Source organism: Pediculus humanus, genomic scaffold (genome assembly GCF_000006295.1).
Source record: "Pediculus humanus corporis 1103172107627 genomic scaffold, whole genome shotgun sequence".
Taxonomy (NCBI): domain Eukaryota; kingdom Metazoa; phylum Arthropoda; class Insecta; order Psocodea; family Pediculidae; genus Pediculus; species Pediculus humanus.
Window position 1 is genome coordinate 7,463 of NW_002987240.1, and position 14,763 is coordinate 22,225.

At 28.2% G+C, this 14,763-nt stretch overlaps 6 protein-coding genes across 6 annotated transcripts in view; 3 read left to right on the forward strand and 3 right to left on the reverse strand.

Moving 5' to 3' along the window:
* Phum_PHUM253300 (myophilin, putative) overlaps window positions 1–3,537 on the forward strand; it is a gene marked incomplete at both ends in the record, with an annotated part of 8,692 nt that extends 5,155 nt beyond the window's left edge. The window contains 3 exons of the mRNA XM_002426382.1: window positions 1,496–1,632; window positions 2,866–3,070; window positions 3,367–3,537. Of these exons, the coding sequence (XP_002426427.1) occupies window positions 1,496–1,632; window positions 2,866–3,070; window positions 3,367–3,537 (513 nt within the window). The remainder of the gene's footprint in view (window positions 1–1,495; window positions 1,633–2,865; window positions 3,071–3,366) is intronic.
* A 1,254-nt stretch (window positions 3,538–4,791) lies between these two features.
* Window positions 4,792–6,249, reverse strand: Phum_PHUM253510 (Replication factor C subunit, putative; the record flags this gene model as incomplete). Its single annotated transcript, XM_002426383.1, has 5 exons — window positions 4,792–4,980; window positions 5,093–5,261; window positions 5,342–5,660; window positions 5,782–6,085; window positions 6,163–6,249. The coding sequence occupies 5 exons, from the start codon at window positions 6,247–6,249 to the stop codon at window positions 4,792–4,794; spliced, it is 1,068 nt and encodes a 355-aa protein (XP_002426428.1).
* Window positions 6,250–6,440: 191 nt separating this feature from the next.
* Phum_PHUM253520 (uncharacterized protein) lies at window positions 6,441–11,423 on the forward strand (the record flags this gene model as incomplete). Its single annotated transcript, XM_002426384.1, has 14 exons — window positions 6,441–6,573; window positions 6,686–6,845; window positions 6,914–7,113; window positions 7,224–7,337; window positions 7,443–7,657; window positions 7,728–7,910; window positions 7,996–8,406; window positions 8,483–8,620; window positions 8,714–8,924; window positions 9,047–9,252; window positions 9,327–9,592; window positions 9,701–10,115; window positions 10,201–10,560; window positions 10,638–11,423. The coding sequence occupies 14 exons, from the start codon at window positions 6,441–6,443 to the stop codon at window positions 11,421–11,423; spliced, it is 3,798 nt and encodes a 1,265-aa protein (XP_002426429.1).
* A 6-nt stretch (window positions 11,424–11,429) lies between these two features.
* On the forward strand, window positions 11,430–12,404 carry Phum_PHUM253530 (uncharacterized protein; the record flags this gene model as incomplete). Its single annotated transcript, XM_002426385.1, has 2 exons — window positions 11,430–12,072; window positions 12,094–12,404. The coding sequence occupies 2 exons, from the start codon at window positions 11,430–11,432 to the stop codon at window positions 12,402–12,404; spliced, it is 954 nt and encodes a 317-aa protein (XP_002426430.1).
* A 365-nt stretch (window positions 12,405–12,769) lies between these two features.
* Phum_PHUM253540 (uncharacterized protein) lies at window positions 12,770–13,888 on the reverse strand (the record flags this gene model as incomplete). Its single annotated transcript, XM_002426386.1, has 2 exons — window positions 12,770–12,870; window positions 13,255–13,888. 2 exons carry the CDS (start codon window positions 13,886–13,888, stop codon window positions 12,770–12,772), a joined length of 735 nt encoding a protein of 244 aa, XP_002426431.1.
* Window positions 13,889–13,905: 17 nt separating this feature from the next.
* Window positions 13,906–14,347, reverse strand: Phum_PHUM253550 (DNA-directed RNA polymerases III 12.5 kDa polypeptide, putative; the record flags this gene model as incomplete). Its single annotated transcript, XM_002426387.1, has 2 exons — window positions 13,906–14,091; window positions 14,207–14,347. The coding sequence occupies 2 exons, from the start codon at window positions 14,345–14,347 to the stop codon at window positions 13,906–13,908; spliced, it is 327 nt and encodes a 108-aa protein (XP_002426432.1).
* Window positions 14,348–14,763: the final 416 nt, after the last annotated feature.

A 14,763-nucleotide genomic window follows, 5' to 3' on the forward strand; every position in this document is an offset into this window, starting at 1 on the left:
GAGGAGGAAATATTTTAATATATTTTGTTAAGGCGTCTATTTCTTTTTTTTTTTTTTTTTTCTTAATGAAAACAGTTAGATTTACGGTTGGTTTGTTTTTGATAATAAAACTGGAAATTTACTGCTATTATTATTATTATTATTATTATTATTATTTATAATAATAAATTATTTATTTCGTAGAAAAATTTTAATATAAAATATTATTTTTATCAAAGGCGAGATGATTGATTTTATTAATAAAAATATTTTATTGAAAATAGAAAAATGAAGGTCAAAATTCTAGCAAAATCAACCAAGCTTTGATTAACTGGAAATTTCGAATCCAAAAAGAAAAAAAATAAGGAAAAAAAGGAATGAGAGGAATAAGTGAGCGAGCGGTTTCGAAAACGTAAGTCAAGGTTTTAGGTATGGCCTACACCCCGGAATAAAAGAATAAATCATCATCATCATTTTTTTTTTTTATAAACACACTGATCGATTTGCACGTTGTTTTCCTACGTCGTTCCTACCTAAAAAAATAAATCGTAATTTATCACGTGATAAATGTTTTAAATTTGGATGTGGATGAATGTTATCATCATCATCATCATCATCATCATCATCATCATAGTTTTTCCATTGTAAATCAAAAGAACATTAGAGAGGAGGGGAGACGACGGAAGTTTAGGTTGGAGTAGTAATATAATTCTTCATTAGGAATTACCTTCGGCGAAGGTACCCATGATTTCGATGTAAATAATTATTATTATTATTATTATTAGCAGGACTCAAACAAGGCTTGGAACCGTGGATTTTTTTCGCGGATTCATTTTTCAAAAAATGAAAAAAATTCGGTTAGGAAACTTTGAATTAATTCTCGAGCACCGCGAAAATTGTGGAAATGATTATGCAGCGGTGCAAAAGAAAATTATTCGTTTCAAAAACGAACCTGAAAGGTTTTCCATGAGATTTTTTTTTTTTTTAGTATTTGCAAAAATATGAATTTTATTACCTCAGAGAGTTTTAAATTTCAGAAATTCTACTCTAATAGGTTGTTTGCTTTGCCCTTGCGAGAAGCAAGTTTAATTTTTTTTTATATTTTCGTACTTGAAATTCCCCGGGTCGTTTTTTTTATTTTGAAAGAAAGAAAACAATAATAATAATGATTTTGTAAATTACGTTTTTTAGTTAAAAAAAAAAAAAAAAAAAATATTCGTGATAGAATTCGAGTACGCAAAATAATTCATAAGTAAATATTTACTATCGAACTTTTAAAAAAATTTTTTTTTTATCATTTTACTCTATTATCAGGCATTATTATACCTTTTTATCTAAAAAGGGATAAATTTGTTTGTCACGGTTTCTAATAAGTTTACATTCGGTACGGTTAGTCGTAAGAATTTAATCGTAGGGGGAAAAAGAAACGGAAACGAAATTTTAAAATAAAAAAAAAATGACGGAAATCGGAGAAGTTAAAAAATCATTAAAAAATAAATTTTCCCGATTTTTCCAGGTGAATGCAAAATACAGCGAAGCATTGGCTCAAGAATGTTTAGAATGGATAAAAATGATAACGAGTGAAAATATCGACGTTTCCGGAGACATGGATAATTTTTTCGAAACTTTAAAAGACGGAACGCTACTTTGCAGGTACAGAAAAAATTTTAAAATATATATGTATGGATGGTTAAAATGTGAATCGAGAGATCGAAAAAATATCGATCGAGAGATTTTTATATCGAAATTCGAAATGGGATGACACGTTCTTTCGATAAATATAATGTCGAGAGAGAGAGAGAGAGAGAGAGAGAGAGAGAGAGAGAGAGAGAGAGAGAGAGAGAGAGAGAGAGAGAGAGAGAGAGAGAGAGAGAGAGAGAGAGAGAGAGAGAGAGAGAGAGAGAGAGAGAGAGAGAGAGAGAGAGAGAGAGAGAGAGAGAGAGAGAGAGAGAGAGAGAGAGAGAGAGAGAGAGAGAGAGAGAGAGAGAGAGAGAGAGAGAGAGAGAGAGAGAGAGAGAGAGAGAGAGAGAGAGAGAGAGAGAGATTTCCGTCGACGACTCGTGCAATAATGATGATAGGAAGTGAAAATGTATATTTCTCTCTCTCTCTTTCTATCTATCTATCTATCTATCTTTCCTTCGAAGGAAGTTTTTAAATGAAATGAGTTTTTAAAAGCATACATCTTTTTCTAAACTTATTCCTCGGCTATACTACTATAAATGCAATTAGGAGGGAAAATAATGAGTGCCTCAAGTAATATATATAAACCACCTAAATCTGGTGCCACGACACGACTCCGGTTCCCTTTTTTTTTTTAAGTAGTACATTACGCAACGGTTAATTGTAATTTCCTTTTTTTTTTTTGTTTTAATCTGTATGATACCGTAAGGTTAGTGACATTATCACGTTTGTCTGTTTGTTGTTTGTGGTAAAAAAAAAAGTGATAGAAAGACATATCCTGGTTTCGTAAAGTCATTTCCATCGTGTGTGTGTGTGCGTAATTTTTTTTATGCGTCAAGAAAAAATTAAAAGAAGGAAGGAACGATTCATTCTTTTTCGAGTTAAAAAAAAAAAAAAAAATGCCTGAACAAGATTATTTATTAATTATTTACCCGATTTTGCAAAAAAAAAAAAAATATTATTTTGCAATTTTTTATTTATTTATTTATTTTTTTCTGTCTTCGCGCCATAAATGAGAATGATGTTCTTCGCACGCGCAAATGAAATATTAAATAATTGATGACGTCACATTTATATTTGAAATAACGTTGAGGAAAAAGAAAAAAAACGAAGGGGGGGAGTTGCATGAGGGGAGAGGGAGAAGGGGAGGGGAAAGTAGGAATAATGATTTTATTTTACGGTTTTTTTTTTTAAATAATTTTCCAGATTGGTCAATTCTATAGAACCGGGATCGGTGAAAAAAATAAACGAAGGAAAATTAGCGTTTAAATGTATGGAAAACATAAACAACTTTTTGGAAACGGCACGAAAAATGGGCGTACCTGAACAAGAAACATTTCAAACGGTCGATTTGTGGGAAAGGCAAAACCTTAATTCCGTCGTTACCTGTTTGCAATCTTTAGGAAGAAAGGTAAAATTGGATTTTTTTTCTATTTTTTTTTTTTTTGTAATTTAAATAGGAAACGAAGAAAACAAGATGGCGGTGAGTGGTGGGCGGTGGTGGGTTTGTTGTGTGAACGGTGGTGATAAGAACGTTGTGTGAACCGATAAGAATCTCATTCGAGGTCGTCGTGTGTGTGTCGATTAACTTTCGAAAGGAAAAAAAAAATCATTCGAAAACGTCGATTATTATTATTATTATTATTATTATTATTATTATTATTATTATTATTATTATTATTATTATTATTATTATTATTATTGCAGATGGGTAAATATGGGAAACCGACGATAGGACCAAAAGAAGCTGAAAAGAACGAACGTCATTTCACCGAAGAACAATTAAAAGCGGGTAATTCAATAATAAGCCTTCAATATGGTAGCAACAAAGGTGCCACTCAAAGCGGAATCAATTTTGGAAACACAAGACACATGTAAAAATTGAAAATACCTGAAAATGATAATAATGATAATGATAATAATAATAAGTATAATTTAATACTCTCTCGGTTTTCAAGAAAAAAAAAAAAAAAAAAAGAGACGTTTGTATTTTTGAAAGAATCATCGTATTTCACACACGTCGTAATATTTTGTCTTCTGCTTTTTCCTTTCGTTTTGTTTTTTGTTTTTTTTTTTTTTTTTTTTTTGTATTTTTATAAAAATATTTTCAATGAAAATTGATATTTCCACGGTCGTAGGGGGGAGGGGGGAGGGGGGAAACATTTTAATCGGTGATGCATTTTTTTTCACTTAAAGTCAATTTAATGAATTTAAATAAAAAAATAGTATTAGTAGTATTAAGTATAAGAAAATTTTTTATTTTATTTTTCATTTACCATTTTTTTTTTTTTTTTTTATGAAATGATTTATAGAATAGAATAGAAAAAGGATAAGTTGAGAGTAGCATAATAAAATAAAATAAAACATTCCATCAATTTTTTGTTATTTATTTATATTAAAAAATTATTATTATTATTATTATTAACGTTAAAATTTTGTTGATGGCTGTTAAAAAAAAAAATTATATTTGAGACGTTCATCATTCCAGTGTCATTTAATAATTTAAATTTGTTTTTTTTTTTTTAAATGGAAAAAGGATATAAAAATTTCCATTATTTATATTTTTTTTTCCTTGTTCAAATTTATGTAAAATGAATTCCAAACGAGAATTTTTTTCATAAAAACTATATTGACTTATTAAAAATGAATTTTTTTAATATATAAAAATGTTTTTTTTTATAACGATATTGTTTTACAAGTTTAAATTTTTCCGACGATATATATGTATTATAAAAATAATAATATACATAAAATAAATAAATAATAATATTAATAACACACAGACACAACAAGATTTATTCTTTTATTTAAACAAAAAAAAAACAAGAGAAAAATATAATTTTTTTATACTTTACAATATAATTAACAACAACAAATTTTTTTTTTGTTTGTAAAAAAAAATAAGGTCGACGTAAATTGTTTATTTATCGCGGTTTTCAAACTCGTATTTAATTTTTTTTTTACCGGATTTCATAAAAAAAAATAATTTGTTTTCTTATCGGGAAAAACCAAAACAAATAAAATTTTATTACTAATTTTTTTTTTACTTTTAAAGGAGAAAGAAAAAAAAAAAAAAGAAAAAAGAATTTATTGTGAAAAATAAATATTTTATTGAATTATGTGTGACGATAATTAAAATAAATCGGACATTGAATTTTGTAAATATTTAGAATAAATTAACATAAATTTAGCAATAAATGCTTCAATGTGAAAAATAACTTTAGAGCCTTTATGCATTAAATGTTCATAATGTGCTGCTGCCTCAGCTATTTCCATTTTAATATTCATATCACAATTTTTAACGAGCTCGACTAATAATCCCTGTAAAAAAAAAATATAAATAATAATAATTACTTAAAGTTTTTCACTTACAGTGATATGAAAAAGAAAAAGTTAAAATTAAGCATTTTTTTTTTTTAAACAAAAAATTTACTTTAAAAATTACTGAAGGAGGAATCTTATGTACAATTAATTCATAAATTCTTCCTCTTGCTTCATAAAGTGCTTCCGGTGTTTGTTTGGCAACAATTAATCTTGCAGTTTCTTTTAAAAAAATTTGCCAATCTAAATCAACAACTTCTTGATTTTCTGTTAAGGGAAATCTGCATTAAAAAAAAAAAGAAATTTTTAAAAAATGATTTGATTAAATGAGAATCACATTTGAAAGTAATTTTAAACATACTGTTGCACTCTACATGCTTCGCACATTAAAATTGCCCTTCTTAAATTTCTGTCACTTTTTCTAGCTATGTTATATGCTAAAGTTTCAGGCAATTGAATTCCTTCTTTTTTGCAAATAAATAATAATATTTTACATATGTCTTCATAACTGGGAGCTGGTATTCTAATATGAAGACAACGACTTTTAATAGCAGGAATTATATTCGAAATAGAATTGCCACAAAGAATTAAACGACATGTCACATTGTAATTTTCCATTGTTTTTCTAAGAGCATGCTGGGCATCAGCTGTTAATTCATCAATCCCTTGTAAAAGTAAAACTAAAAAATTTACATTAATTAGTTTTGATAATTTTTAACATAATAATAATAATGATGATGAATTTTAAACATAAAGAAAAATTTTAAATTTTCTGTGGTTTTGTCAAAATATTTCATTTACTTTTAAAACTCTTTTGCTTTGATGAATTAAGCTGATAGGTAGAGGCTGTTTTTTTAACTAACTCTGTAATAACAACTCTATCATAAATTCCAACATCTGATGGATTTACTTCAATATGATAATTACTACTAAGTGTCATTATATCTATTTTTTTATTCGAAGGAGTTGTAAAGTTCATCTGACAAGTTTTTAACTTCCAAGCACCGGGACCATATAATTCTTTGAGTAAACACATTATTCGAGTTTTTTTACCCGATCCTGGCGTTCCGTATACTAGCAAGTGAGGAAAATCTCCCTTGTTAATCTAAAATGAAAAAGGTAGATCTATAAGAATACGTACATGCTTTAATGTTTTAAGCTTTTTAATATATTACAACTTACCAAATTCTTTAATTGCTTGGCCTGATCTAAATGATAATCTAATTTTGATAAATTAGAAGGGCGATATTTTTCGCACCAAAGAGACATTTTAATATAAATCGATTAGAATAAAATAATTTTTTAACTTTTTTATGTCTTGCTCGTCGTAGAGTACCTTATGACAACAATTCGTGGCATTAGAAAAAATTCGCTCGCATTTTTAGAGGGAAAGTTTATAGTACTCTAAATTAAAAGGATGGCCGGTCTATTTTAAGTAATTTATAGTTTTAAATTTATCAATGGCCAAACAGCCTACATTATTAAATTTTTTTCAAAAAGTTACCTCTCCTAGATCGGAGAATCAAAACCAAAAATGTGTAGAAAAGGCGGATAATTTTAAAACGCCGAAAAAACCAGTACAAAATGGAAAAGGTTAGTGTTGGACATGATAGTCTGATTTAAAATTTAAATTTAAAAAAAAGTTTTATTAAATGTAATTAAAAACGTTAAATTTATTTGAGTTTCTTATTTTTTTTTTTTTAAGATTTTGAAATATGTGAACTTGTCTGGGCTAAACTAGAGGGTTATCCTTGGTGGCCGAGTTTGGTATGTCAGCATCCAAAAACAAAAAAGCATATCAGAGGAGGCGAAGTTCATGTTCAATTTTTTGATAATCCACCAACCAGAGCTTGGGTTTTAAAAAAGTAATAATTTTTTTCTTATTTTTTTATTTTCTTTATAAATAATGTAACATTCTTAATACAATTTCTAGAGATATTGAAAAATACTCATTGAATTCTAATAAAAGGCATCCGAAAGATTGTAAAAAAATAGATGAAGAAAATTTAAAAGAAGCATGTGTACAAGCAGACAAAGCATATCATCTTGATATTAAGGATAGAGCCAATTTGTTAGTTGATTTTAACAATCATTCTTTTTCAGAGGAAAATAAGCTTGATGATTCATTGCAAGGTATTAAATTTATAAATGTGTTTAAAAATGAAATTATTACTTTCGTGAAAATCATAACACTTTAAAACTTAATTTAAAATACCTAACCTAATTAATAGAAAACTTTTTAGATACTGATAAAAATGATTTGGATAGTGATGTTGATGGTGATGAAAAAACTCCCAAAAAGAAAAGAAAAGTTTTTGTATTTGACAGTGATAATTCCGAGGATGAATATAAACCTGGTATGTATTTATAATTTGAAATCTTACTTGTAATTACCAAAGCTTTTTTTCTTTAAACTTCCTAATGTCACATTTTATTTATGCTTTTAGATAAAGAAGAAACAGAAGATGAGGATGAATCCTCTGGAGATGATTCTAATTTAAGTGAAATATGCAAGGAAGAAGAAGAAGAAGAAATTGAAGAAACACCACCAAAAGGAGTCAAAAGAAAAAGAAATCAGTCATTTAAAAATAAAAGTAAAAAAACATGCTTTAATACAACTATACCTTCAACTCCCACTACTCCTTCGGTAAAATCTAAATTGTCACATTTTAAAAATGTAAGTAAATTGGATAAATATTAAACTTTATTATTTGAACATAATTTAACAATTTAAATTTTCTTTACAGCAAGCACTGACTAGCAATTCTAAAAAACCTGATGAAGAAAAGTTAGATGACTGGCCTCATTTAAAGTTTTCTTTTCTTCAACCTGAAAACATAATGGATAAGAAAAAAAGAAGACCGGATCATCCAGATTATGATAAAAAAACTCTTTATGTTCCAGAAGATTTCAAAGCCAAAGCCACGCCGGTAAGTAAAATTTTGTTTTAAAATAAAAAAAAATTTCTATCATTTAAAAAAAAAAATTTTTTTTTTTTCTATTTTTATGTAAAAGGCTGTCAGACAGTGGTGGGAATTAAAATCAGATCATTATGATTGTATATTATTTTTCAAAGTTGGAAAATTTTATGAATTATATCACATGGATGCAGTAATAGGTGTCAATGAATTATCATTAACATTTATGAAAGGAGATTTTGCTCATTCTGGATTTCCAGAAATATCATATGGAAGATTTTCCACTATTTTAGTACAAAAAGGTTATAAGGTAGCAAGAGTTGAACAAACTGAAACTCCAGAAATGATGACGGAAAGATGTAAACATCAATCGAAAGTGACAAAATTTGATAAAGTTGTAAATAGAGAAATTTGTCAGGTTACAACGAAAGGTACCCAAATTTTTAGTTTTATCGATGGAGAAGCCAAAGAATATGAAACAAATTATTTATTCGCTTTAGCTGAAAAGGTATATTTATAGAAATTACTTTTTTACATTATTTAAAAACATTTTGTTTATAAAAAATAAATAAAAAAAATTTCAGACTGATAATTCTGGTAATATTGCATTTGGAGTTTGCTTTATCGATACATCAATTGGAACTTTTCATTTAGGCCAGTTCAATGATGATAAATTTTTGTCTCGTCTTCGTATTGTTTTATCACATCATCCTCCTGTTCAGGTTTTTTTTTTTTTTTGTTTTAAAATATTTAGGTTTGATTAATAAATATATTTACTTTAATTAAAAAATAAATTTATTTAAAATAATTATTAGATATTATATGAAAAGTATCAATTATCCGGAAAGACAATGCAGTTATTAAAGTGTGCATTTAATTCTGTCCTTCAAGAACCTTTGGCTGCAGAAACTGAATTTTGGTCTGCTTCTAAAACTTTAAGTACGTTAGCTGAAGAAAATCATTTTACCAAACCAAATGAAAATGGAACAAAATGGCCGGACGCTATCAAAAAATTTCTTAACCCTGGTAAATAAATCATGAGTTTAAAAAGTTTGTTGTTGTGACATGCAGACTTTAATTGTAAAAATTTTATTTATTATTATTATTATTATTATTAAAATGTACTAATATAGCATAAAATTTTTCAGCTGATTCTCTAGGATTGAGTCCTTCTGAGGATGGTGAATTGGCTATCAAAGCATTGGGAGCTTGCGTTTGGTATTTAAAACAATGTTTTCTGGATCAACAACTTTTGGCCATGCAAAAATTTGAAATTTACACCCCGATTAATAAAATATCAGAAGTTAATTTTGAAACGAACATGGCTACGTCAGTAGATTTAGGAAGATACATGGTAATATTAAAATATTATAATTAAAATTAATATTGAAAATAATGATATGAAACAAAAACAAAAAATGTTTTCAGATTTTGGATAGTTTAACTTTAGAAAATTTAGAAGTTATAAATAATTCGAATGGGGAAAAACACGGAACATTATTGGAAAAATTAGATCACTGTTGTACATTCACGGGTAAAAGATTATTGAGACAGTGGATTTGTACTCCATTGTGTAGCATTTCAGGAATTACTTCGCGTCAAAAAGCCATTATAGAGCTTTCAGAAAAAGGTGTTATAAAAAAAATTAAATCCATGTTGAAGGGAGTTCCAGATTTGGAAAGACTTTTGGGAAAGTTAGTATTCATTTTCCTTTTAAGTAAATCATCCTATCATTATTATTATTATTATTATTATTTCGAGTTTAACATAATAATAATAATTTTTTTATCAATTTACATAAGAATTCACACTCAAGGAAATGCAATCCGTAGTAAAACTCATCCGGATAGTAGAGCTATTTTCTTCGAAGACAAATTATATTCAAAGCGTAAAATATTGGATTTTCTTTCTGCTTTAACGGGTTTTGAAAAAGTACAAAATTTAATTGAAACTCTACAAAATGAATTCGAATGGGATTCGGAATTACTCCGACAATGTTTATTATTTTCTCCGAATGGTAAATTCAAAGATTTGTCCGAGGATTTAAATTTTTTTAAAAATGCTTTCGATCACGATTTAGCAAAAAAAGAGGGATGCATTATTCCCGTATCGTCCGGCGTGGATTCAGAGTATGATAGTGTTGTGAAGGAAATTAAAAGTATAGAAATCGAGTCAAATAAATATCTGAAATCACAATGTCAATTTTTTCAAACATCTGTAAGTTAAACTTGTTTAAAAAAAAAATAATAATAAAAATCAAAGGAGAAGGTTTAGTATTATAATCATTTTTTAAAATGAATAGGTTAAATACTACGGCACGGAGAAAAATCGTTTTCAACTGGAAGTCCCAGATTCGCAAGCCAAAAAAGCAAATGAAAATTACGAGTTTACGTCTTGTCGGAAAGGATATAAACGTTTTACGACTCCGGAAACGAAATCTTTTTTACAAAGACTTAAACAAGCTGAAGACATGAAGAGTAACATACTAAAAGATTTGAGACGTAGAATTTTCGCTCAATTCAGTGATAAGTATGAAAATTGGATAACGGCAATACAATGCGTATCACTTCTTGATGCTCTAATGTCATTGGCCGAATATTGTAGTTTAGAACCGGGAGAAATGTGTTTACCAGAATTTTCAGAGCCTCAAATAAATAATAAGGTTTGTATTGCTATTATTATTATTATTTTTAACCGAATTACAAAATTGTAAGTTTATTTTTTTTATATTTTTTTTAGCCATTTATTGACATCGCAAATGGGAGGCATCCATGTCTTTCCGTCGAAAACGGTTTTATTCCTAATGATATAAAATTAGGAACGAATTCCTTTAGTAACTTGGTTCTCTTAACTGGTCCGAACATGGGTGGTAAATCAACTTTAATGCGTCAATTGGGTCTCATTACAATTATGGCTCAAATGGGTTTAAAAGTTCCTGCGGAAACTTGTAAATTAATTCCGATTGATCGGATATTCACTCGCATAGGAGCAAAGGATGATATACTCGCGGGAGAAAGTACTTTTTACGTCGAACTCAGCGAAGCATCAATGATTTTAAATAATGCCACTCAATTTTCTCTCGCTTTAATCGATGAATTAGGTCGTGGTACGTCTACGTACGATGGCACGGCAATTGCCTATTCAGTCGTGAAAGAACTTTCCCATCGCGGATGTCGTACTTTATTTTCAACTCATTATCACATTCTCATAGACGATTTTAAAGAGTCTGATAGTGTAACTTTAGGCCATATGGCATGCATGGTCGAAACTGATGAAGAAGATCCCTCGGAGGAAACCGTTACATTTTTGTATAAATTTGTAGATGGTGCTTGTCCAAAATCCTACGGGTTTAATGCTGCCAAATTGGCTGGAATTCCTATTAATATTATAAAAGCGGCTAGGAAAAAGACGGCTTTATTAGAAAAAGAATCCGAGAAAAGAGACATTTTAAAAAAATTATTTCAAACTGAAAAATATTCAACAGAAGAATTTTCAAAACTTTTTAATTTAATTCGATTAGTTTAAAGTAAAATGGAGCGGCCTATTACCATATTGAATTTGCCTGATTCGGCAAAATTAAAACTTGAATCGTTAGGATTTTCATTTATTGAAGACATTGAAAAGTATTTGTGTCGTCATGGAAAAGTACCTCCCTCTCTGGAAGATATATTTAGGAATCATGAGATTTTAAATAAAATAGAGGAATTACAAAATATTTCTCCAATCGAATCAGCAGCTGAGATTCTAAAAAATCAGGAGCAACCTATTTTTTTATTTCACAAGGGATTGACTAATTTATTAAATGGAGGTCTTTCAATAGGGCAAATAACTGAACTGTGCGGACCTCCTGGTAGTGGTAAAACACAAATGTGCCTTCAATTTTGTGTCGATGTTCGAATACCAAAAGAATTAGGAGGTTCCGAAGGAGAAGCCATTTTTATATCAACCGATTTTGGTTTTCATGCAGAAAGGTTGCGACAAATATCTCAAGCTGCGGTGGATCATTTTAATAAAATGATTTCTACTGATAATTTTTCTTCTGAAAATGATTTAGAAAAAAAATTAACTTTGGAAAAAGTACTAGAGGGAGTTAAAATTTTGGAAATACACGAACTGACAAATTTGCAAAAAGTCATTGAAAATTTGGGTGAATATTTTCAGAGAAAAGAAAACAGTATTAAACTTTTAGTTATAGATAGTTTTAGTACACCATTAATAGTGGACATTGAAGAACCAGGAATAAGAGGTAAAATAGCTTTGTCTATTTTACAAACTCTTAATTATCTGTCGAATAAATACAAATTTGCTGTTGTCCTCACTAATCAGCTTACTACTGTACTTGAAAAGAAGGGTAGATCAGTAGTAAAACCAGCCTTGGGCCAAGTTCACGCTCATTGCATACATAAACGAGTAATTTTGAAAGAAAATGTAGCTTATCTTACCAAAAGCATTGATCTTCCTCAAATGTTTGTTAAGTTTAAAATTACTAACGATGGAATTCGTTAATTATTGTTTTTTTTTTTACTTTTTATATTTGCTTGGTTTTGTTATTTTTTATTATTATTTTTTTTTTTATTAAGTTTAATTGTCTTGCTTTTTGTACGTTGTTTTTTTTTTTTTTATATTAACATATTATCATATACATTTTTTTGTCGTGTCATTAGAAAAAAAATATTTTGTTTATGTTGGCTAAAATGAAACTTACAAAGTATAAAAACATTTTTAAAAAAAGCTTAATTATTACCTTCAATTACAATACCTTACGATTGTGATGTGTGTAGTGCAGTAGTTGTTTTCTAATGGCTGCAGGCGAAGGAAGCCAACCTGCAGCAAATGTTAGATGTGGATTTTGCATACGTGCCGTTAAATATTTACCAGTTCTTTTCCTCAGTGCGGTAATTGGGTGGTCTTACTACGCGTACACAATACAACTTTGCATCCGTAAGTAATAAAAAGTTTAAAATATTCCTATCTATTTAAAGAAAAAATATTTGAAATTTTTTGGTATTTTAAAACTAAGTTAAATTCTAGTTCTTAAAAGTATAATCCAATAAATAGATATTGAATTGAATATATTGACATTTGAATTGATGAAGCAGTGCAAATTTATTTTAATATAAATACTTCAAGTTATATAAGAATTTCATCATTAATTTAATTTAAAAAATTTTTTGTTTATACTGGTAGGAAAGAAAATATAAAATGACATACACGTATAAATATTTTAAAATGTTTTATTTTAAAATAACATACATTTTCCTGAATTTAATTCAGAATTTATATTAAATTTACTAATGTTTTACTTTTACTTTTAAATTAAATTTAGCCAATGTTGCTAATGTATCTTTCAAGGCACTTCCTTCACGAATAATATTATAATGTCCAGGTTCACTTAAATCCACAACAGTAGAACCAGCTCTTTGTAATGGTGAGTTACTGATAACACCTCCATCAAAAATAGCATCAAGTTTTGGCCATAGATGAATAAAATCATTTATTTCTATTGGACTTTGTTCAAAGCTTATATTAGCACTGGTTAAAGCTATTGGAACTGTACATAATCTACTTAAAGCCTGAACAAAATTAGTATTTGGTATTCTGATACCTATTAAATCTGTGTTTGGATTTACAAATGAATTTAAAAGGCCTTTTCTTTTTAAAACAATTGTTACAGGTCCTGGTAACAAATCTTCCAGTAATCTCTCATTTAAATGAGATGTTTCTCCCCATAATTTTATTTCTGATGTGTCGCTGACACAAATAGACAGGGGTTTGTTTAAATCTCTTTTTTTTATTTCATATAATTTTTTTAGTCCATAATTGTTTTGAGTAGAAGCAGCAATACCATAAATTGTATCTGTAGGTATTGCTATTACTTTCCCTTCGAAAAGTAAATTGGCTGCCGTGGATGCAGCTGATACCTCTAAAATTGAAATTATCGAGGGGTTATTCACATTGCTAGTGTGTTGATATTTTCTAGAAAAAAACATTATGATAGCTTTTGTTTTTAATCTCGCCATCTATGTCCGCATTCCGGATTACAACATTTATAAAATGTAGTCATGGGTTCATCTGCAGATCTTGTTTGAATTTGCATAAAATAAGCTCTTGAATGTGAGCACTTAGGACATCTTTCCTCTGTTGAATCTACATTTTCCCAAGCAGCTGAACCTCCTAAAACATCATCTACTTCCTAAAAATATTAATAAAAATAAATATTATAAATAGTGTAAACTTTAAAAAAAAAAACCATAATTTTAATAAAATGTATTAGTGTGCACGCGGAAGCGGAATTTAGAAATGTTTACCTTGAGACGTGGATAATAACGACTACTAACTTTGCGAGCTATGTTAAATATGTAAGGACAAGTGTGACAAGCAAATCTTAAAGAACGTTCACCTTCTTCTACTCCTAAAACATTGGCACAAGTTGGACAAAACAGTAACATTTGACTTCAAAATTTAAAACTGAGAACGACATCTAGCAGAAAATTACAGGCAGCCAACCTAAATTTTTGTTTTAATCAAATTTTAACGTTTTTTACGTTAAGTTTGGTTTTTTATTTTTTTTTTGAATGATTTTTAAATACTAAAATTTAATTTCTGATTTTTTTTTTTTTTTTTTTTTTTTCAAACACCGTTGATTCACACATTGAACGGGGTAATCATTATTTTATTTTATTTTATAGCTGCACACTAACGTATTTAATTTTTTTTTAAATTTTTTTAATATTGATTTTTTTAGTGTGTTACCTAGTGGGTTATCATATATTTTTATCTACTTTCTTATGGTCTTATTGGCAAACTATTGTAACAGAAAGTAAAAAAGTTCCGTTGCATGTAAGTATAGAAAATAATTTAATTT